At 41.1% G+C, this 25,588-nt stretch overlaps 1 protein-coding gene across 2 annotated transcripts in view; it reads left to right on the forward strand.

Annotated features, from left to right (window-relative positions):
- Nucleotides 1-25,588, forward strand: part of TBC1D5 (TBC1 domain family member 5) — a 495,609-nt gene that overhangs the window by 226,721 nt on the left and 243,300 nt on the right. For both annotated transcript variants that reach the window (XM_083188782.1, XM_083188783.1), the window contains one exon: nt 20,621-20,687. In XM_083188782.1, coding sequence (XP_083044908.1) covers nt 20,621-20,687 — 67 coding nt within the window. The remainder of the gene's footprint in view (nt 1-20,620; nt 20,688-25,588) is intronic.

Consider the following 25,588-nt stretch of genomic DNA (forward strand, 5'->3'; position numbering starts at 1 on the left):
AATTTGCAATGCACTATAGGGTGCTTCTATATATTCGCAATCACCTATGCGCTGTATTGAGGGGTGTCTGCTCTGTAAATTTCAGAGAGACCTCGACCCCGGGTGGTATAAATTTACTCTTTTCCTTGCACATTTATATTTCAATGGGCAATTTAGACTGCGTCTTACACAGATGAATGCAGGGTTAGTAAATCAATAAATTGTTAGCCCTAATGACAGCTCTGTCCCTGGCAGCGGCTGCTCTACCTTTGGGCTGTATGGGAGATCTTGTGATAAGATGGAGATCTCACGCATGCCCAGTGGAACTGCCATCGTGACGATGGACCTGTTCTTGTGTGCAGGCTTGTGCCCATACACAGTACAATTGCTGGGTGCGATGAGATGTGCGCTCTGGCACAGCTGAAAAAGTTTGTGCTGCACATACTTTTTGTTCTAGATTGTATCTCATTGCATTGCAAAACATATGCGATGCGATGCAATCTAGTCCAAATTGCATACAATAATTGTACCATGTATGGGCACCTTAAGAGCTGTAGTGTCCCCCCCCCACACACACACACACACACACGCACACCATTTTTTTCCCCCTTCTCGTGTGTAAAATATGAGTTGTATGTTAATGTGGGTTTTTTTTGGGTACATAATAAACAATAAGGGATAATTCAGGAAAGGAAGTCATGGAACTTTGGACAGGGTACTCTCTGCGATTTATTTAAGCAAAAGACATGGAGTAATAGAATATGGTGCAGGAAATGTATGATTTGTACTTACAAGATAAACACATGTAAACACGGCTTGCACAAATCTTACCAATAATGGAATATAGTTGTCCTGACAATGTAAAGTTGTAAAGTGTGTGTCCAACGATGAAGTCTGAATTACAGTGATGAATCTGCTGTATACGAGGTTCATATAGAAATGGACCATATGACTGACTTTACTACAAAATAAAGGAAACAGAAAAAAAATCCCTTTTTGAATGGTTTCCCCATAAAGGATCCATGGTGTGGATAACAGACAATTGGTTGTCATTTTTGCCCTAAGACGTATTTATTTAGCGATATGCTAACCATTTATTTTTTTCTTCCTCTCTCTAACTGAATGAACAATACCTGAAAGGCATATCGCTGCACGTAATCTGTTATCTGTATAATATATGCATTAAAATGTGTTGAAACCATTTCCTCTGCACACATTTTCACCTTACTGCTTATATGAAAATTAATTTGCTTTTCCTGTTATACTTGCTAATAGTGACTAATTATTAGAGGGTGTTGTCCACTTGCTAAGCTGCACAGCAGGGAGGGTAGTTAATATACATGAAGTGCAGCAAGCAGCTCCGATACACAACACAATGTGCGGAAAGTTACACTTGTTGTGTCAGTTATATCATTGTACTCTACATTTTCTGTATTTTTGATGGATTTACCGAAGTTTATATTGGGTTAACAGTATTAGGGCATAGGCTTTCAGCAACATTCCTCAATACAGAATTTAAAAAAAATCAAAAAGTTTAGACACCCACAGCAAATGCATTGGAGATGTTTTAAAAATGTGTGAGTATCCCGGATGCTTCAAGACAGTAGGAAGTACTGTAAGTTACATACAGTCTACACAAGAGCTATGTGTTAGTTGCGTAGTTTCCATTAAAGTAACATTTTTACAAGTAAGTCTTAAATGAACTAAAATTGGAGCAGGTATAATTACTTATGAAGTATTAAAGAGGCTATCTTATTTCATATTACATGGAAGTTTCTAACTAAGCTCCTATACATAATGTGCATTGAATGTCATTGTCTCAATCTGGGTTTTATTCTGGGTTTTAAAAGATCACATTAATTAGAGGAGCCCCTCAAGCCCCCTTTTTTGTCTGTCTAAATATATCAGGCTGATTTAGCAACGAGTTTTATCATACGTAACGGGTTTTAAAACTCAGTGGGCATGATAAATAGTGCTCAAGCCAATCATTTGTTTGGCTGCAGAACCATTTACCATGCCTAAAGAGTTTTCAATTGCATATGATTACACTCATTGATAAATCAGTCCTTACTGTATGTCTTGATTTTTTTTTTCTCAGTTTTTTATTCTCCTACCTGTAAATTGTTGTGGGTTATACTGGAACTATATTCCTATATAGGCGTAATTCAATGTTGTTTCCGACTGTTAGAAAATTTCTGACAGCTGGAAATACCGACCGATTGGACCATTGGTATTCAATCTTCTGACTGTTGGAAATGTTCTGATAGTTGGAACCACTGTGGATTGTCTAAAACAGCTGCAGTTTGTCGATAATGGCTGCAGATTGGACAATCTAGCGTCTGTTTTCGACACTACAGATTCACCATTTTCAAAAGTCGGCTGTCGGGAATATTGACACACATTAACTAGCTCTCTTATGTCAGGAATTGCAGTGTGCATCAGCATCCGCAGCTGCGTCTCTTACCTGCATGCTGGTGCGCCTTACGGCACAGATCTGCGAGTGGCGCTGTCCTCGGTTGTAGTCCTTGGCAGGATGTGTCCTGTGGTCTCCATGGGCCTGGTCAGTGTCTCACACCCCTTCCACGCCTATTCCACGTTCCATGGGTGCCGCCATGACACCTTGGTCAGCTGACAGTTTTGCACCAATATGCTAGCTGGTGACTCTGACCTCTGACCTTGATCTGCACTTGCTCACATGCTCAAGGTGTGCACAGGTACTTCCCAGGTTAAATGACGCTGCGACTTGTAGCCAATCACAGACAGGCAGGGCGGATATAAGCCAGGCCTCCAGCATCCATCATCAAATTGTCTTGAACAACTTGTCTGTTTCCTGTGATACCATCCAGAGTCAGCGTCCAAGGCTTCCAGGCTATTTCTACCAATGATACCTGTGCACCTATGCTGCTGCTAGCAAACCTCCTCGTTATCTACACCTGCCAGACTGATGTTTACCATCATCAGCTCCCGAGTATCTGTGTGTTCCATGTCTCTGCTGGCGGGTATCACCATCGGCTCCTTAGCTGCTTCACCATCAGCTCCTAAGCCACATCACCATCAGCTCTTAAGCTGCATTACCATTGGCTCCTAAGCTGCATCACCATTGGCTCCTAAGCTGCATCACTATCGGCTCCTAAGCTGTGTCACCATTGACTCCCAGGCCGTGTCCCCATTGGCTCCCAGGCCGCATCTCCAGTGCTCACAGGCTTCCAGGCCTAATAACCTCGTTGGTTCCCAGACCAACACCAGTACGCTAATACACCATAATCATATCTTCATCCTGCAGTCATCCAGTATACCTCTCCCTGAGTATCCTGTAATTTCTTCTCAATTAGCTTGAACACAATGTAAATGTTTTAGTACTCTGCCAGTAAAAAATATCCTGATGACTAAATTCTGTATTAATGTAACTAAAATCTACATATATGTAGCTGTTCCCAGACAATCTGTCTAGAGATTGAGCCAACGTCATCTATCCACGGGTGTGACATGCATGTCCTAATGACTCATTGAAAATAATAATGACGCATGACTCATTGAAATAAATTACCCGGCAGTCCAGTACTCCGAGTCGCGGGTGCGACTTGGTGTGCCAAATGGGCACTAGCGGCAGCGATTTAGCTACTGTACGATGAGCGAAGCTACATCTGTATCTATCTATGAAATATATACAATGTTGTTGCTAGATTGCTGTGATCTCCAATTATAACGGTTTCTTTGTGAATTTGCTATTTAGGATGACATAAAACACTTTTCTAATGAAATGATGGTTATATTTCAGATATCTTCACTTTTGCCAAGTAGACAAATTGTTTACCTGTAGAATAGTGAATGTGTAGTGGGTGTCTCTTGAAGGGACATTTTAAATGCATTGTCATCTAGATTAAGTAGAGGATTCAGCTTTAGAAATCTTGGTTGATTTAAATGAAAGCATATTTATTTTTAAATACTGGATAATGGAAATTATTAATGTTATCAGATATTGGATAGAGGATATAGTTTTATACAATAATGCAAATAAATAACTTCTAACTGGTTCATCCTTTGGTAACACACAGTTTAGCAAAAATGACAATTGTGACTCATCTGAAGTGTCATGGTAACTTGCTCATATGGGATGTTATTAATGGCATATCTATAATGGGCATGGTGTGTGTAGTTTACAAGAAGCCCTTGATGCAGCGGTAGTGTTCATTCTAGCACCCGCTATCTTTGAAAACCCATGCAGTTCCTCTTCCCTGCCTGGGGTGTCGCTGTCTGCTGTAGTGCTTCTAGCACAGTGTGGTCTATATTAGCACTGATATTCAAACTAGACCTGTGCTAGAAACACCACAGCAGACAGCGACACCCCAGGCAGGGAAGAGGAACTGAACACTACTGGGTCTAACACCACACATTCTGCACCCACATATAGTTCTATATCAGCTGGCAGATTTCCCACAGACAAATATATCATTTGATATCCGTTTGCTGGCTAAAATGTAGTAAATGACTAAATATTATATAGATAGATAGATAGAGATATTTATGTAAAGTGCTACAGAATATGTGTGCTTATAATTAACTTATATTTAACTGTGTGCCTGCATCTATATCTATATATCTGTCTGTCTATATATTTATAGTTCAATTTGCCTGGCATTGCAAACAAACTAATAAGATGCATCCGGTGCCCAAAAGCAACAGGAGAGTAGAACAATAATAGCAATATTGCAAATAGCTCAAATAAATGAACCCAGCTGAATCATCTATATCATATTTTGTTATAAAGACCCCCCAAAAAATCTGTTTCTAGTAAGTTAACATTAAGGTACTGAACATATTCCTGATAAACAAATTTACATATAACAAAAATAATTCAATTTATTTTCACGGAAGCAAAGTAAGGAGGTAACTTTATACAGAAACCCTGAGGTATCATGTGAAAATGAATTAAAACTCTGCCATAAATGCCTGCTGTTACTGTGTGGAATATTCTTGTTTTAAACTGGTTTTCTAAAAAAAAAAATCCTGAAGTTCAATCTGCCACATCAACTTTATGTCCTAATAATTATTTTATAAATATCAGAAGTGTAGTGCACTTAATTTCTTTGCTGATGGCATTATTCTCAGCTTCTGAACACTGCCTGGAGCTTGCTCGTTTTAATCATTTGAAAAGTGTATTTGGTGTAAATTGAGTTTAACACTGTTGAAAGGGTGTTGTTCATGAACTCCAAAAAGAGCAGTAGATCAACTCTTAAACCAGAGCTGCAGCTACAGAAGTCATCTTAAACTCTCTAGCACCCTCTCTTGCTCAACATGGGAAATGCAGTTTATCTTTGAACAGGGATTATGCTGTACAGGTATTTTGCATTATAAATGCAAACATTCTTATTGCTGGATTGCTTAAGGTACTTAAAATGCAATTAATCCTATTTCTGCATATTCCTCAAGAGAGGAAAGGACAAGCACTGTAAATGACTTTACATTAAAATGTTTTTGTTATATATTGCGTTTCTACCATTCAGATTGTAAGCTCCGGAGCAAGGCCCTTTCTCATCTTGTCTATTTTGCCGCAACCTTATTTTAGGTTGAATTTTTGTGTCATGCCTGTAATTTATGACACTTGTTTGTTATATACTGTACCTATTAAATTGTACAATGTTATGCTTAATTTGTTGTTTTTGTAACCCTGCTGCACTTAGCCTGATCTGTATTTTGCTTTGTAGTGCTCTGTTCTTTGCATTATGCTGCCTGTACGGCCTTGCAGAATATAGCGGAACCATATAAATAAATGACACCAAAGGAGCTAGGGAGGAAATTATTAAAAATAATTGTACTTATTTTTCTTTTAAAAGCTGCTACTCTGCTGCCACATATAAAATAATAATTTAAATGGATCAGTTCATGATATAAACATATAAAATGTGAGAATGTGAAAAAAAAAAAATTCCATGGTACAGACATAACACACATACTATACACAATAATGTAAGCAACGCTACACTTACAACTGACGCTAAAGTGTCCAAGTCCCAGACTAAAATTCTATAAAAACAAGTCTAAATTCTAGCGATAATCTGTTTAAAAAACTTTGGCAATAAATTTTGATTAACTGGCTGGTGCCATGCTTCATGTGTGAGTTCTGAATGGTCACTCTCTGCATGGCCTGTCCTTCACCTTTCTTATATAATAGTCACAATCGCATTATACATGCTGAAATGAGGGCTGAAAATAGGAAGTGGTCATGCTAACCAGGTCATTAACCTTTTGGGCATACCTCCCAACTTCTTGAATACAAGAAGCGGGACCTAGGCCGTGCCAAAAAAGGGTCATGGCCTATGCAAATGAGGGTCGTGTCATATGCAAATGATGATACCAATGGGTCACGCCCCCTTTTCACCATCTGTTTTGCTGAATAGACATTGTGCACATGTGCACAGCATCTATTCCTTCAGACTGGGGTACTCCCAACCGCCCCCCCCCCCCCCCCGCTGCAGGACACTGCTGGCGGCGTCGGGACTGTCCTAAAACACCGGGATGGTCCCGCGAAAAACGGGACTGTTGGGAGGTATGCTTTGAGTGAATTTGTCAAAATAGGTGCAATTAAACATTTTTATTCATCCTAATGACATGTAATGTTTACCATATATAGGAAATATAATCATTTTTTGCACAACTGGTTTCATTTGAATTTATATAACAAATGTGAGAAATGCAGGCATTTTCAGCAGACATTTTGCACAACTCTCATAGTTGTTGGCACTCAACGGGTAAAGTGGAATGGGTGAGATACTGTATATGATGATGCACGCTTCATAATCATCACCACTGTTAGCTAAGGTTGGTGATGTCAGCCTAGCACATTCCTGCCACATCTCTCCAGAAAGTGCTTTTCCAGGAGAACTTCATTGTCTGCCATGAGTCCAGGTGGTCTCACCATAATTCAAGTGCCTCCTGGAAAAGTAGGCAACTATGATTTAACTTACGAGGTGGTAACTATTGCTCATAAAGCAGATGATTGAATGCACGTGTAAAATCAACGGGATTTTTATATTTTTGCACTTAAGAAACATTTTGCCTGCCTGTGTTACCACAATTATTTTCAACATACTTAAAATAATTATGCATAATTAAAAAAAAAAAGAATACTACTGTAAGATAAATCAAGAAACAAACAAATGCTCCTAAAACAAGCGTCCTATCTACTGTACAGTATGTCTCTGCTTTACTGACTGAGAAGCACAAAGCTGCTTTTCCCTCAGAGATTCCTCATTCATTTGTTATTTAATGGCAGGACCTCACATTCTTCCTGAAATTGGCTGTTTGCAAACGGGGTGCCATACGAATGCAAATTCATAATGCGTTTTCTTATATACCTTTTATTTGTCAGAGTTTGTTATCTTTCAAAACAATAAAGAGAGCCTGGACTCATCTATGCTAAAATTAAGAATTTATAACTATATGGAACAGATGTTTTCATAAACATTTGCTATAATTAATTTCAACTAGGGATTGAAGGAACAAAGCCATTTTTTTCCTCTTGAAAACTTTATTGCTATTTCCCCACACACCAAACTGAATTCTTCACTTTAATATTGTTAATGAAACAAAATTACTATTCAATTTTGTTTTCATTGCAAGAAACAAAATCTTAATAGGTGCACAAACCATTTAGACACAAATATATAAAAGTCTCAGCATAAAGCATTACTTTATAGAAATGTAAAAAAAACAGTATCTGCAATGTTCAAATTCATGTTTACCATGCCTTCATAATTTAAATCCGCTGACCCAAAATATATATATATTTTCAGAATTTATCATTTGTGAGGTCTTTGGCAGCTTTCGACTTGTAATATATTCATGTGGTAGTTAGAACAGATTTGTACAATTTACCATACAGTAATTCAAGCTTTAAATGATGCATAATAAAATATTATTGTTACCTCACTTTTTTAATATTTCCATGACTGCTCGTTGAACAAGTTGTTTACTTTGAGTGTTCGAAAGTTGTCTGCGCACATTCTTTTCTGCTATCTGTTATGTACCATGGGGGCTTTGATGCCATATTTTAAGAGGGCAAAGTGAAGTTATGGCTTAAATTCCAGAAGATAATTCCTTTTGATCTGACAGCTTTAAAACATTTCTCAAGAGACCAACCACAGCGTGTTCTAAACAGCCCAGCTACTGTGGAACTACAAGTTCTAGCATGTTCTAGCAAGGATTTGGCCATGGTAACTTGAACTGGTACAGCAGATCCACTAGAGCAGTGGTTCTCTCACTCGGTCCTCATGACACCACACAGTTCACGCTTTCCAGGTCACCCAACAGGTGCACTCATTACCGACTGACACATTTTAAAAGATCCACAAGTGGAGCTACTTATTTCTTGATTCTGTGAGGAGACCTGCAAAACATGCGCTGTGTGGGGTCCTGAGGACCGACTTTGAGCACTAGACCATGGACAGCCACTGCTTGCCTAAACCTGATTTACAGCATGTTTGATCCAATAAGGTTTCCGCAATAGCTGTTAATTTTCATTATAGACGTCAACCTCAAACAGGGGCCTCTGTGTGTGCTACTGTAGTAATATAATATCCCAGACATTAATCTCATTAAATAGGTAGTTTTTGTTTGTTTTTTTCATTTAAAAACTGTATTATCCCATATATATTTCAAAAGACTTTAATGCAATATTTCAGTGTATTTTTTATCCCCTGTATTTTACTCTACTCTGTAATCTATAAAAAAAAAAGGTATGCTTTCTCCAACCAGTTATTAGCTCACACTAGTCATTCAATAATTATCATTAATTTCTCTTTTGCACGGTAGTTCTATAATTAACTTGGCCTGTAATTAGAACTACCTTGCACACCTCCAAAAGTATAAATAAGATGCCAAAATATTGCTACTGTAGATTTGTAAAGCAGCATTTAAATTACATCCATATAATTTGCAGGAATATAATAATATTCATGTGTGAGAAAATGTAGCCAATAACAGCCTTAATATGCAGATGAGCGAAAACCCTGCTGGTAAAGCTCTGTCTGAGAACCCATCTCTGTATTAGAGCTTTTCTTCCTACACTAGTCTTGTCCCAACTTCCATGCAAAGCCGCACTCACTCCTCCAGCGCTTCCTACCCTTTCTTGCATTTGTATTGTCTACCTTGTATGTCCTTGTTTATGTATGTTCTTTACTATCCAGCACTGCAGAGCAATGTGGCACTTCTTACGTGGCCACCAAATACAGATGAGGCTGAGCATCTCACAGAATAGTCAGATCCGTACACTGCTTCTCAGTGTGAAAAATAATTAAATCATTTAAAAAAAAAACAGCACGGGGTCTCCTCCAATAAGTATAACCAGCCCCGGGCTCGCACTTTTTTTTATAAGGTCCTATGGCCAAAGCATTACACCTGTGGCTGGTCAGCCTAGGGTGGGAGAGTGGGGACCCCCAATAAAGGGAGAGGAGACTGAAAAAGTCGGCAACCCTGCGCTATGATAATGACGGAACTTGCAAGACTAAGCTGTTCCCTACTCCCCAGACTGTAGTGCAGACTGAGCCTGAGCACTGTGGTGGCCTGGTTAAAGAGAGTTCGAGAAAATTAGAAATTACTGACCGTTACTTATCACCTTTATTATCTGACTTCAAATACAATACTGGCAAGGTTTTACCTAAAAAAAATACATGGCTAGATGGATCTGGTCCAAACCTGGTACACATACCCTTCGTTATCCTACTTAAATACTGGTGGGGTTTCCATGCCCTATGAGATCTCTCTCTCTCTCTTTTCAGTGCTCTGTTTATTTGTTTGTTTGTTTGTCTGTCTGTCTGGTTATGCATTGGGATATCACTGCACCATTGGGATGAAACCAATGAAAGGTGGTCTAGTTGGATCCTAGCCAGGTTTTAGGGGTTAGGGTGTCCCAGTCGGACCTGATGGCAGAATGCACAGGTATGGGTCATATGGTCGACAGTCAATAGGTCAAATAATTGATTGTGTCTACCTTTTGACCATGTCGACCCAATGGATGTCCACCTTTTTCATGTGTCGACCTTTTGATCACAACTGAATTTAGCTAGTTTAAGATACAATACATTTTTTTAATAATGTGATCAGATTTGACCTGTCACTAGTGACTGATGCAGAGTTGGATCCCTCGCTGCTGGATATGTAGTTTGATAATATGCTGTTAAGTATATCATGTCCACCTGTCATCATTTTGTTGATCATTACCATCCCATTGCTGTGCCCGGGCTGCATGACAACACCTTTTCTCTCATCTCTTCAACCTTTCAGTTGCACATTCTGTGCAATCTGTAATAGCGCATTTGCGTACATTTGCTCTTTTGAGCATATTCTGTATGCATGACCGGACTGGCCATATAGCACTTTTGACATTTGGCAAGATATTTGATAGCATGTTACAGCATGAAAATGGAATCTATGGAAAAGAGTAAACATATTATTATTATAATTTATGGTACTTGTTTCCTAGCACGGCGCCAGCGATAAAAATTGTATCCATCGGGACCCCTAAAAATCGCATCGATCGCATCGCATGCAACCAAATCACATGCAATGCGATCGACGCGATTTTTACATTGGAATCAATGTAAAATGGTCCCTGAGACCCGATTTTACATTGGCCCCAATGTTAAATGCCCCCCAGACCCCAATTTTCATTGTTTCCCAACCCTGATGGGTCAAATGCTCCCCCATTGTTAATGCCACCCCACGATGAACGCCAACCCGAAGCGTGGTGAGCGCAGCGGTACGCGTCCTCCGACCTTTTCATACCCCCACTATCCACGTCGGCGTGGAGTTGACTTTATATATTGTGGCGAGCGCAGCGAGCCACCGAGCCTGAAGCAGGGCGAGGGGACGCGCATTACTTCACAGGTATTACGCGGCCCCTGGCCACGCTTCGGGCTCAGTGGCTCGCTGCGCTTGCCACACTATATACAATCAACTTCACGCCGACGTGTATAGAGGGGGTATGAAAAGGTCGGAGGACGCGTACCGCCGCCCCTCGCGGGCTTGCTGCGCTCGCCACACTTCGGGTGGGCATTCATCGTGGCGTGCCGTTAACAATGGGGGGGGGGGGCATTTGTCATGTAAAATACCCATATGGGTGGCTATACAATGAAAAATCGGGTCCATTGGCCCAGTTAACATTGTTCCCTATGTAAAATCGCGTCCATCGCATCGATCGCATCACATGCCTTAACTTAAGGCATGCGATGGACGTGATTTTTTAATTGTCGGGGAAAAGGCTAAAAATAGCCCTAAAATCGCGTCGGTCGCGTCCATCGCATACCTTAAGTTAAGGTATGCGATCACCTACGACGGGCGCCGTGCTAGGAAACAAGTACCTAATTTATTTATATGGTGCCAAAAGGGTTCCGCATTGCCTAACAATGCATACATTAGCAAAAACAAGAGACTAACAACTTACAATTTATGACAAGTACATGGTAAAATAATAACAGTTGCAGCAGGGGACAGTACACTGAAGCAATTATTGGAGTGGCAGGGATATATATATATATATATCTATATAGATATATAGATATATATAGATATATATCTATACAGAGAGAATTTCTGCTGGCACTCCTGAGGTTTTTCATATAAGTATAAGGTGATCAAATAAATAACACCAACACTGGAAATTGTATCAACGTTTCGGGCTGTGTGCCCTTTATCAAGACAAGATCATGACCTGTCTTGATAAAGGGCACACAGCCCGAAACGTTGATACACTTTCCAGTGTTGGTGTTATTTATTTGATCACCTTATACTTATATGAAAAACCTCAGGAGTGCCAGCAGAAATTCTCTCTGTATATTCTCCCTCGTTTGAGGGTTGCAAGGCACCCGGGTCGTCGTATCTCTACAGCAAGTGCCAGGACTCAAACCCACCATATCTATTTATCTATATATAGATATATATATATATATATAGATATATATATATATATATATATCTATATATATATATATATAGTCACTTTTTCAGCTACACAATGTATGTAGTCTCATCCTGAGGAAAAGGTGTGCCTGCTTCGAAACATCGATGACACGGACTATACCTATGTAATATACTCAGCAAACTACTAAAAAAAAAAAAAAATACATATTCCCATTATTGTATAATCATGTATAAATTTCAGTGAATTTTTTTCTTTCCCTTTCCAGTTATTTTGCATAAACATTCCACAATAACCATTCCACTTATATAACTTTCGCTAACAATAATTTGTTCGATTATTTCTTATACAGTAATAAAAAAAAACTGTTTGAAAAGATGTTGGTAGAAATAACAACATATTGCCTTATCCACAGAATATTCAGTATGACCTGATTTGATACAAGTCGCCAACATAACTTACAACTTATCTGCAAAACTATAGTATCCCCTTTCCCTCCCTCCCTCTTCCACGCACTTTCAAGACTTGGTGCACCCTAACCATTAGATAATGACCTAAGCAGGTACCAGGTTGTGCCCTCAAATATTTTCATTACATGCTGCTGTGCCCTTTTCCTCCAGCCTATAGGGCCCCGTGGCGCTCAAACCAAACACCTCCGAAAGCCCAGGAGCAAAGTCAGGGTTCCCCAAAATAGTAGCATATTTGGTATTCTGGTAGTCTCGACCCAATTTTTTATTAATACTTATACATGCAGAATATGTATCTGAGAACAGAATATTTTCGTGAACCTGCTGTGGCAATTAAGCTTGTGGAACAATCCTGCCAGGGAAAACGGTAACACCATATCTCCCTCTAGAGTCTTCTGTGTATATGAGCTATTGCACTGGAGCCAGACCAAGATGTAATGCATAAACATCGCCATGATGTTAGGTATAAAAACGGGGGGTTCTTTACCTGTGCACTGAACCTAATACATCCGGGCTAGCTGCTGCACTTAACGGTCGACTTGGTCCGCTTTGGGTTTACAGGATAAATTTGGAGTTTTGTGCTGCGCTCTGCCCTTACCCTTGTTGGTAAATGAATGCTTTCTAGTGATTAGCAGATGTACTGAATGGGTTTAAAAAGCTGATCAGTCAGTATAACATAATACACTTGGAGGTATAATGTCATTATAATTGGCATTTATTGTAAAAAATGGTATACTTAAAACTAATATACAAGTCTAAAAATCAAGTTCATATAAAACACAATTTGCAGTACGGTTATTCTAACAGTCTACTGTATGCAGGTGCAGTTTTGTCCAATAAAGTTGAATCTGTTTGCACAGATTGTGATTGTTATTGGAACCTGAGTTTCCCCAAATTTGTGGGAGGTTTTGGGCTCAAATCCCTTTGTTTACAATGTTGTGAGGAGTGGGCAGTTTGCCAGGCTTCCCTGGGTAACTGGAAAAGTTTTTAACAGATACTTGACATATTGCGGCGTCCAGCAGAATATGTCCTAGATCTGTCAGTGATGTTGCTTGACCTTTTGTGGGTGCGCCTGCTTGGACTGATGGTTCTGATAGTTATGTGGGGTGCGTCAGGGAGAGGTGGTTGGGTCACGGTTTCCGTCCGGACCTACTGATTCCCTGGTCAGCACAACTGCCACTGACGCCGGGAGAATGAGCCAGCTGCAGCTGGCATTGGCTTCCACAGGTTACCTCCAGTATGTCTGGGAAGCAAGCAAGACCCCAGCTGGACCGCTGATTGTCCCTCGCGGACCATAAATGAATCCGGTCTGATCCTCAGAGATAACTGTAGGCAAAACAATTTACAAACTGTGTTTAACAGCGATATTGGCCTATAAGAGCCTGGATCTTCCAGATCCCTACCCGACTTCGGAAGCACCTTCACTGCTGAATTAAAGTATAAAGGGAGTTGTTTACCCTGCAGTATGCCATTAAAAACTGATACCAAAGTATCACTTATCCTGGATTTCAAAATTTTAAAGTTTTTAAACCTCTCAAGGCCCTTTGGCCTTGAGAGGTTTAAGTTTGAATATCGCATGTGTCACTTCCTCTACAGTTATGGGTGCCATAACACGCTCCGCTGCCGTACTGGAAATCTTAGGCATAGAGACCAATGCCCAGAACTTTTCTTTTTCCCCTGGTCTATGCCCTCCTAAATATAAAGCTTAAAGTAAAATTCCCATAGAATGTCCATCCGGCCCTTTGTTTGTTCTAACTCCCCGAGAATCCTTTAAAATTTTAATGAACAGTCTAGAGCCTCGCATCAGGTTAGATAATAACCACCCATTTTTATTACCGTGTCTATAGAACTGAAAATTGGTGTTATTTATACATTTTAATGTTTGGGTCTCCAGCAAGGCATCAAATAGAGCCTCAGCTTGGGTATATACCTTTCTATGTGTTTGGGAAGGGGACGATTTAAAAGTAGCATATGCAGTAGTCAATAGGTCTTGGGCCTTAATTATATCCACCGACCTTTCCTTACGATATTTGTTGACATAGGAAATTATTTCCCCTCTAAGCACTGCCTTGGCAGCTTGCTACATCATTAGCGGGTCCGTCACATGTTCCCCATTATTATGTCTATACTCCATCCACTTAGCCTCCAGGGCATGTCTAAAGGTCTTAGATGATGCTAGATAGGAAGATAACTGCCATTGGGGATGCGTCCCAACATCCAAAACAGTCTCTATTAAGATCCAGGGTACTTGTGTAGTTTCACGGTGCCACCGCGCGCACAGTCTGTTAGAAACTTGGCAGCTTGCCAGACTCTGTGCGCGTACTGCTCTAGCGGTTCTCAGCGCTACGTTACCAGCGTAGCGTGTGCGCGTGCCGCTCTAGCGGTTCTCAGCGCAGCACTACGTTATCAGCGTAGCGTAGCGTCTAAATCCAGACTACCTGCGACACCCCAGCACACCGCTATCAAAGGGGGTGTCCGAAATGTACACGCTACAATTTAGACGCTTTAGCGTATGAATCCAGACTCCCTGCAAGCTGCTTAGAAGGGGGGTATCTGGATTTAGATGCTAAAGCATCTGAATTTAGTAGTGTGTCAGTGTACATAGGGGTGCACTGTGCAAAACACTCTTAAACCTGTTCACAATGACACTAGTCGACGTAACAGCTGTCGACCTTGTTAATTCCACTATCCACGCCAACGCGAGGCGTGGCGAGCGCAGCGAGCCCGCGGTATGCGTCTTACGACTTTTTCATACCCCCACTATCCACGTCGGCATGGAGTTGATATTATAAAGTGTGGTGAGCGCAGCGAGCCACCAAGCCCGAAGCGTGGCGAGCGGACTCGCGGGGCCCGTTGCGCTTCGGGCTCGGTGGCTCGCCACACTTTATAACATCAGCTCCACGCCAACGTGGATAGTGTGGGTATGAAAAGGTCGTAGGACGCGTACCGCTGCGCTCGCCACGCTTCGGGTTGGCGTGGATAGTGGAATTAACAAGGTCGACAGCTGTTACGTCGACTAGTGTCATTGTGAACAGGTTTAAGAGTGTTTTGCACAGTGCACCCCTATGTACCCCTACACCCTACTAAATTCAGACGCTTTAGCGTCTAAATCCAGATACCCCCCTTCTTAGCGGCTTGCAGGGAGTCTGGAATCGGACGCTTTAGCGTCTAAATTTTAGCGTCTACATTGGGGACACCCCCTTTGATAGCGGTGTGCCGGGGTGTGTACTTTACATGCCCCCGTTGTCAGCGGTGCGCAGGACTGCCTATTTCACTGTGGAACTACAAGTAGCACAGTGACCTGTCAGCGCTGGGCAGCGCGCTGCTGCTGCCCGGCGCCACGCTGATAACGTAGCTTACATATGGAAAGCAGCCACGCGCTACGCTGAGAACAGCTAGAGCGGCACGCGCACAGTTAAACAGAGCGTCTGGCAAGCTGCCAAGTTTCTGAAACCGCCGTGAAACTACACAAGTACCAGATCCAGATCATAGAATGATCTGACAAACACATGGGTTCTATACCCGCGTCAAGCTTATTGCTGCAGAGACCCGTGGACAGGAGTATATAATCAATACGTGACAGTGTCCTGTGAGCTGCAGAGAGACACGAATAATCTCTCTCAGTAGGATGTAACAGCCTCCAACCATCCACCAAATGTAATTGTGAGGAAAATTCCTTTATACCTAGTGTGGGCCATGCAGACTGTCGTTTAGGAGTAGATGATTTATCAATTGACGTCATGGCTACCATGTTGAAATCCCCCCTGCCCCCACTAGTAGGCGTGAATCTGCATACAGAAGAGTCATTAGGTTAGCAAAAAAAAATTTTTTTTAATTATTAGGGGCATACTGTATATGTTACACTAGACAAACTGCTCTCTCTGTATGGAAATATACACTATTAGCGTCCTTCTGGGTCTTTAATACTCTTAGTAACCGTCGCTCCCAGTGCCCTGCGTGATAATATAGCTACTTCTCTAGCCTTAGAGGTCAAAGAGGCGTAGGTCTCTACCTTAGACCTCACCATACCTAATTTGTCATGTTCCGAGTCAGTAAGGTGAGTCTCCTGAAGCATTATTACATCTGCTTTTTGCTTTTTAAGGTATAACAGGAGCTTCTTCCTTTTTATTGGGGAGTTAATCCCTCCTATGTTCCACAAGCAAATCTTTATATTAGCCATAAAACCTTTGTTACAAGACAATCCCTAGATAATGACGCACCGAGTCCCAAATCCCCCCCCCCCCATATCCCCTTCCCAAAAACAAACTCCCCCGAAGTAACCTGACAAAAATGTCCCATCCCTACCCCCTTCCCCACAAAATATATATATTTGTCTTGAGGGAGACTCCTCTCCCATTAATCCCAATATGAATAACAAACTACTAGCGGTGAAGATTGAGCTCAAAACGATAAGCCCCACCTCCATCAGCACACCTCAGTGTAACTCTCCTAACTTCCGTTTACCTCTCCGCACTGGGAGTATCCAACCTAAACTAATTCTCCCGTGCTGCATAATCGGGTCGGCACCCCTAATATTTAACCAAAAACATCTAACATTAATATCACTATCCCCATAGTGTAAAGTATAAGCCATATCGGTACAGCAAACCTACTAGACCTGTGACCATTTTTCTAGTATTCAATCATGACCAGTCCGGATTTCCCCCTCTTGGAGGGGTGAACTCCGACATTCAACATGTAGTCTCGTATGGCCCCATAGGTATTTGCTGTTAAACTTCAAGGATCCGCCTTGTGGTGGAGTGGCATCCGCCATGTCCATTCACAGGCAAGCTTTGGCATCTCCCGCTGTGAAAAATCTTTAAATGTGTCCCCCCTTCAAAAACCCTGAGGTGGGCAGGATAAAGCAGTGCAAATGTATTTTTCTCTGCGATCAATTGGGAGCATATGCCAGTGAATTCCTTTCTTGCCCTGGTTACCTCAGCCGAGTAGTCCTGGAATAGATGTAATTTATGCCCTTCCCATTGCAGTGACTTCTGCTTACGTGATGCTGTCCATAATGTCTCTTTATGTAAGTAATTTAGGCACTTGAATATAGTGACCCTCGGCCTCACATTAACTCCTTCCTTTTCAGGCCCCAGCCTATGGGCACATTCACCTTCTACACCAAGCAGTGACGGCAGTATGTTGCGAACAAAATGGTGCAGAGTGGGTCCCCTTACTGACTCTGGGAGTCCCACTAGCCTGAGATAAGATCTTCTTGACCGATTTTCAAGGTCATCGACCTTGTTAGTTAGAAAATATACAGATTTCTGAAGGTCAGCATTATGGGCCTTTACTTCTCTCACCTCATGAAAAACTGTCCCCAGCTGTGATTCATTATGGGAGACTCTCTCTGGGAGATCTGTGTCATATTTCCCTTCAGGTCATCAAAGCTTAACTGGAATGATTCAGCCTGCTTCTCAAACATGGTGGCAATAGTAGCCTTAATGGCCCTCACCATATCCTGGTAGGCCGCAGTGTCCATATAAGCATCCCCACTATCCTGTCCCCTCACCAGGCATTCTGGGGTGCCCCTGAGAGAGTATGATGGGGAGGCTGGGGTGCCTCTAAATACCTGTTGGTCGCCCGTCAGCTGTGCCAACTGTCGCTGTGCCTTTGCCAGGGTCATGTGCCTGCCAGGGGATAAGGGCGCGGCCACCATCTTGGGCATCTGTGTCAGCTTCTTAGCTGTGCTGATGCGGCGGTTCTGGCGCTTTGGCATGGGAGAGAAATATCTCCATGCACTGCGCTCTGCTCTCCTTCCTTCCCGCCGCCGGCTGCGATGCTAGGGCACCGTGAAACAGCGATTTAGGGTTGCCGCCCGCCTCACCGCCCACGGAGCTCCTGCCTCACGCGGCCGTCCTTACGGGAGCCGGAACCGGAAGTCCCACTACTAAAATTATTTATACAAGTCCGATGAGTGGCGCTATCTTGATGGGGTATAAGTGTGCATAAACAGAAGGTTAGGATGAGAGATGGTTGGGTTTAATGAAGAAGTGGGTCTTAAGAGACACTTTTGTAGCGAGGTTAAAACACACTGATTTCAATAACTCAAACTGATCTTTCTTTATCAGATTATTAGAATTAATTTCAATACCACTAACCACTATGTTAGCATGCACATCTGTACCAATTTTGGGGGGTATTTTAAAGGGATGGACATGGTAAATTAAAATTCTTTACTTTGGGTGTCATGACAAAAGTGACTTAATTGGGCTATGAAATAACAACATAATTAATGTAATGCCACTATATATATATATATATATATATATATATATATATATATATATATATATATATATATGAGAACGATGCCACATAAAAATAAAATGTTTTTTTTTTTTATTCCATTGCATTTACAATTGAGCCTATCTATGATGGATAGCTTGTAAAGTTCTGTTTAGGTAATAGGAAGCTTTATTACACATTCATAGCTAATATGAGAACAGTTCTGCTGATGTTCCCATGCAGAAGTGATTTAAGTAAAAAAAATGTATGTGGTTCTTATATCGATTTAGTGTTGCCCATTTATATATTACCCATAAATTATATTACAACGTGTTTCGTAATGAGAATATGGCAACATGTATGGGATTAGTTTGTGCAAATGTTTTCAAATGAGTCTTTACATAAATTTCCTGCATAAATCTACAAGGAACAGAATCACCCGTTCCAATAAAATTCACATATCCCTTCAATAAAAGCCTATTTTCAGATATTAGAAGACAATTTACCATTTGTTTTATAGCTTCCATTTTTTCCATATTGAATGCATTTGTTTTCAGAAAAAGCAAACCCGCAGCTGTATCCCTACTCAAGTCTGTTGTCAAACTTAATCAACCTCTCGTTTTAGTTATAGGCTAAAATGTTTTCTATTAAATAATGTGGAAATCTGATTGTGTCAGTATTGCAGGGCATTAATCTAGTGGTAATTCCCTGTCTTTCACACTTTCTACTCTGAAATGCCATGGGGTATAAGCTAAATAACATAAACTAAACATTTTTAAGGCAATTATGTGGTCTATAAAGCTATTAATACACAGATGTAACAAGATTCATTACTCTCTCTTATGAGATATATTGGTGTAGTATTGTAATTTATGATGTCAACTCTGCTGCGCTCTTGTTTTGATCCTCCATGTTTCTGGTACCTTAACATCACCTTTGGATTTGTTTCTTATGGAACCTACAGTACACTGCTCATTCTCAACATGGAGAGAAAAGGCCAGCAAATTAAGGAGCCTATATACACTATCAGAATCAGCTTTATTGGCCAGGTATACTTGGAATTTTTTTCGGTAACAGTGCAGCATCAAGCAGGGAACACTTGGGGAAAATAGGAAGGGCACAACATACATCACATATATTTCTCGTAAATAGAACAGTTCAAATTAGAATATGGTGCGTTCTGTGTTGTTTAGTTGTTGGACAGCTATTGGGAAGAAGTTTTTCCTGGTTCTTGTCATCCTTGCTGGGATGGACCTATAGCGCCTGCCTGACGGAAGGGGTTCAAACAGGCTGTAGCCAGGGTGTCGCTTGTCCGCCGAGATCTTTCCTGCATGCTTCTTGACCCTTGTTAGGTATAGTTCTTGGACCGTGGGGAGGTCCGCCCCGATGATCTTTTCTGCCGTCCTCACCACCCTTTGAAACTTTTGTCTGTCATTCTCCTTTGCTCCTCCATACCAGATTGTGATTGAGGAGCAATTAAATCAATTAACTCTATTAAAGAGTAGTAACCCATCAATCCTGCAAAAACATCAGTTGTACTTGTGTTTTTTTTTTGGTTTTTTTAGACCTGATAATTTCTTATTGGGTCAGTAAGAAATTTAGATTCACCGGAATGTGTGAGCTGATGGTTAGTAAAAGTGTGAATAATTAAACTACATATTGGGAATTGGGGTAATGATTGATAGATAGATAGATAGATAGATAGATAGATAGATAGATAGATAAATAGATATGGCAGTCACAAAATTTCAAAATAGAGAAAATACATTATGTAGTCTCTCTCTCTCTCTCTTTCTCTCTCTCTCTCTCTCACACCTTAAATCCCATCTTTCAATTTTGTTTTCATGACCTGACTTCAAAAATATATTTTCCATCTCCTATTCAGAAAAATCCTGTATAGCTGAAAAAATTGTTCTACAAAGAAATGTACTTTGTGTTTCTATAGTATATATATTCTTTATGGTAAGATCTAAAGATGTAAAGATGTACAATTATTTTATTCTGTGTTTTGTTTTGTTTTTCTTTACAGAAATGTTTGAGGATGAAAAGAAATCTAACCCAGTCATCACTTCAGAGCAAATCTTCATATCATACAGGTAATTTATATTTTTGGTATAGACATTTCTTATGCTACAGGCATAAAAACACCTGTTAAGCTGTAAAGGTCCATAAACACTGGGCAATTTTGCCCAGCGTGTATGCACAGCAATGATGAGGAAAATCATTGGGTTGAAAATAGCTCCGTGCATACACACGGAGCCATTTTTGCCCATCTTGTTTTTTTTTTTATTCAATAATTTTTTATCCATTTTCAGAGACAAACATACAAAAACAAATATATCCATATTACAAATGAGAGGAACATGGAATGGGGCTCCAATGCAGGGTATAACAGAAATGTTTAGTATGGACCGAGAGTGAGATATGCTCCAAAAAGGATAATCATACACCATGCCCGTATGCGCCACACGAGCACCGGCATATGAAGGATATAGCATCAGCCATACAATTCTACCGCTATAACCATCTGTTGCCCTACAACCCAAAATCACACCAAAATAAACATGGAATATATAGAAAACGTAATAATAATAAACCCAAAACAAACCTCCCTAAAAAAACCCACCCTGTATGACCTAACCCCAACTAAGGTATACCTGGGTCCCCGAACCCATAACTATCCTAGCTAACCCGATCCCACCCCCACTACCATATGAGGCATTACTACCTAATGCTATATTAAACTAACCCACCCCACCCACCCACCCAAATACATAAGGATACGCATACGGATAACTGACGGGGACTAAAGTATTAATGCCCAAAGCAAGGGTAGGACGCGCACACCCACATTGGAAGGATATAAAGATGCCATATCTCTATTAAGTGAACATAACCAGCTAGGGTACAGTGAGCTCCCCCACTATATAAGAGTATTAAACAATATTAAGCATAGTATCTAAGCTCCAGTTTGACCTTAAGCTTAAAGTATAGTGGCCCAGAACTCCCACTTTAATCAAATATACAGAACCCAGCTCTAAACACACAGAGGTGTATCACAGGAATAAACATAGTCATCTGAGCGGATAGTCATCTGAGCGGATCACTAGCTCCCATTCACTATTACAGGACTTTCATCGGGCTGCTCCCATCCTATGGAATGCCCTTCCATGCACAATTAGACTCTCCGCTAGCCTCCAAACTTTCAAGCGTTCCCTGAAAACTCACCTCTTCAGGCAAGCCTATCATATTTAAGTTCTACACGCATAACCCTCTGAGGCACTTATGTATTATATAGCTTCCCTTCTGGACTTGTAACTTGTTGGAACTGCTATGCTATTACTGATGCCTGTCCTTGTGTTTCCCCCCTATATACCTAATAGATTGTAAGCTTGCAGCAGGGCCCTCCTACCTCCAAGTCTGTCTGTTACCCAGTTTGTTTTATCACTGTCTACTATTGTAAAGCGCAACGGAATCTGCTGCGCTATATAAGAAACTGCAAATAAAATAATAATAATAAAATATTATAGACTAGTGTAGAATATGACCAGTTTACACATTAGCAGAGTATCCAGAAATAGGAAACAAAAAAAAAATAAGTGACACAAATGAATGTAACTTAGCATTAAAAAAAAAACTAGGAAAGTCAGTCCGCATATAGAAGCAATGTAGGGCACTATCTTTTAATCTGGCCAGGTGACAAAGCCTCTCAGATGTAATAGAACAGTGGTAGTCCAGTTCCAGATTCTAACTTTTTTGCCACATAATATAAAAATAGTAAATGGACCCAGTATCCTTCATCTTGATAGCAGAGGAAAGCTTTAAAGGATCCATAATATCATAACTCCATTCAGGCCCTGAAGGATAGCACCTCTCTCTCAACATGGGCTGACGGCTAGCACGTCGCCAATTAAGGATGATGGCACAGGATCTTAAAGTGGTATTGCTTACCTCCCTCCTCAATATGGCCGCAGTCCAGCAATGAAATACAGAGGTTTGGGGGTCCGGAGGCCAGGAGAATAGTGAGGGCAGGCTGACAGGCGGTTTAAAAGCGCTGCTGCGGGCCAGCAAGACACCGCAGCAGTGTACAGGCAGGAGAGCCGTGGAGGAGACACACCAGCAGACTTCCGGCACGGCCGCGACCCAGTGTAAGATGGCGACGGTGCCCAGATGTAGAGGCCGCAGTGGGAGGACAGATCCGGAGCACCGCAGAAAAGTCGTCCGAATCTCAGCAGGGAGCAAGCACTTGTAAGTGAGCTTTAGGCAGCGAGTGGGGCACTAGACGGGGTCGGGGACTAGGTACAGGATTAATTATAGGATAATGCCCTGAGGAGCTCCCGTCACCCACGTCCTATGTCCTTGCCGCCGTGGCCACGCCCCCATTTTTGCCCATCTAAGCGATTCTCCCAGGGGTGGACAGCTTTCCATAGCAGGACGCTATGGAAAGCCGTCCACCCCGTCACTCATCTGCTGGTAGTACTAACAGATGAGCAGCTTCCGCCGGCCATGATGCAGGAGTGCACATCAGCGCTCATCGCTGGCCTGTACACACTGGGCGGCTTTTGTGTTTAAAGAAAGTCAACGTTTTTTACAGTGAATATTGTAATCTGTTATTGCTAGGATTCACCATTACTGTATTCCTATAGTATTGCATTTATGTAGTACCTAGCTTCAATGGTGATTATACCCAGAATGATATGGGGGCTTACTTGAACGCACGCTCTGCAATTCTGAGAAATGAACATTACAAATGCTTAGACCTGGAAGCTGTGTTTGAGCTTTCATTGCCTGTGTGTAAACAAATATAATTAAATATTTAAAATTTATATTATTATAAGGTAGTTACAACTTTAAAGTTTTATATTTGAACACATACTGTATATACACCATTTATTAGTTACACCTTTCTAGTTTTGGATAGAACCCCACTTTGCACCACGAACAGCCTGAATTCTGCTGTTGCTGCAATATGTCTGCTGCATATCAAAGCTGTGGATGTCCTGTTCCATCACATTGCAAAAGTGCTTATTAGATTAACATGTTCCAGGAACCAGCTTGAGATGACGTGTGTATGACATGGGTATCATGCTTGAAGTTGCTATTTGAAGAGTGGTAGATTGTGGCCATAAAGGGACGCACATGGTCAGATACAATTCTTAGGTAGGCTCTGGCATTTTAACAATGCTCAGTTGGTATTTAGTGGTCTATTGTGAGTCAAGATCATTCCCACCACCATTATACCACATTCAGTCTATAAATTTGACACAAGACCAGGTGAATCCAGGGATTTATTTTTTTATTTTACTGAATTCTAACCATCTACATATCACGTTCACGTTCAAACTGTGCGGAGTTTTTATATTCTCCCCGTATTTGCGTGGGCTTACTGCGGGTCCCTGGTTTTCTCCCACAATCCAGAAAATAGGTTAATTGGCTCCCAACAAAATTAGCCCTGTAATGAATGTGTGTGCCTGTATATGTGGTAGGGAACATAGAATGTTCAAATATCCTCTGTAAAGCACTGCGGAATAAGTGTGCGCTATATAAATATCTTAATAAATAAATAGCAGAATCGACGATGCACCTCCTTATATGTACAACTTATCACATATCCATCCCTACAACAGCTTTTTATGCTCTTCACATTTACTTTGTTCTAAGCAGCATATTTTATGTATGCCACTCAGAATTTTAAAGGTGGAATTTAACACATAAACACATTGAGCAGATGTTAATTATGAGTTTTATTAGCATCATTAATTAATTCAAACATGGCAACAAAGAGAAAAAAATCTTTTTCAAGCCATTTAATTTATTTCTGTCATTATATATTCTATAGGCTACATATGAAATCAGAACATACATTGTTTTTAGGCAAATCTGATTTTGAACATCAGTAGTTGTTAGTATATGAAAGTATATATATTTGTATGTTTTGCTTTATAGTGCTGCCTAATTAATGCTCTGTGCATTATGTGTTCACTGACTCTTGGCATATTGCTCTGTGTATTTTACTGGATTTTGGGGAATAAATGCCGGATGCATGTGAAAAACCTGAAATGAAAAGCATAAGGATATGTTCTCTAGTACCTAAATCTATTTTTAGGATTAAACATGATATTAACTCTATTTCATGTGTAACTAGATTACACTGGATTATTTTTTTCCTCTGCTCTGGAAGAAGGGGAGACACAGGTAGCCACTGTAGGGGACTGGGTAAATTATACCATTATACCAAATTATACCATTATTGGGTTATTTCGTTATAAAGGGAGTAGGATGCTCTCCTTAGAGTCCTTAGGGAAACCCCAAACTTCGGGAGCCTACTGGTCTCTCCTGTAGGAGAGTAGATGAGCATACAGTAGATATAGATAAAATGAAAAAAACGAAGGGTACTTATGTAGTATCTGGGCTGCCGATTTCTAAATCGGGTCGGATCGGGAGATCGCATCGCATCGCATGCGACCATGCGATTCGATGCGATGCGATGACCCGATTTTTCCATAGGAATCAATGTTAAAATGGACTGAGTCCATTTTAACATGGAATTCAATGGGAAAAATGGGTCCTTTTCATACCCCTACTATCCAAGTGGGCATGGAGTTGGATATAAACCTGTGGCGAGCGTAGCGAGCCACCGAGCCCGAAGCGTGGCGAGCGAAGCGAGCCCCGCGAGGGGACGAATACCGTCCCCTCGCGGGGCTCGCTTCGCTCGCCACGCTTCGGGCTCGGTGGCTCGCTACGCTCGCCACAGGTTTATATCCAACTCCATGCCCACTTGGATAGTAGGGGTATGAAAAGGACCCATTTTTCCATAGGAATCATTTTAACATTGATTCCTATGGAAAAATCGGGTCATCGCATCCGATATCGGATGCGATGCGATATCGCATCGCATCGCATCTGATTGTATGCCTTAACTTAAGGCATACAATCAAAAAATCGGCAGCCCAGATACTACATAAGTACCAAACGAAGTATGTGCTCATTTAAAGTT

Source organism: Crinia signifera, chromosome 5, assembly GCF_055691185.1.
Source record: "Crinia signifera chromosome 5, ASM5569118v1, whole genome shotgun sequence".
Classification (NCBI taxonomy): Eukaryota; Metazoa; Chordata; class Amphibia; order Anura; family Myobatrachidae; genus Crinia; species Crinia signifera.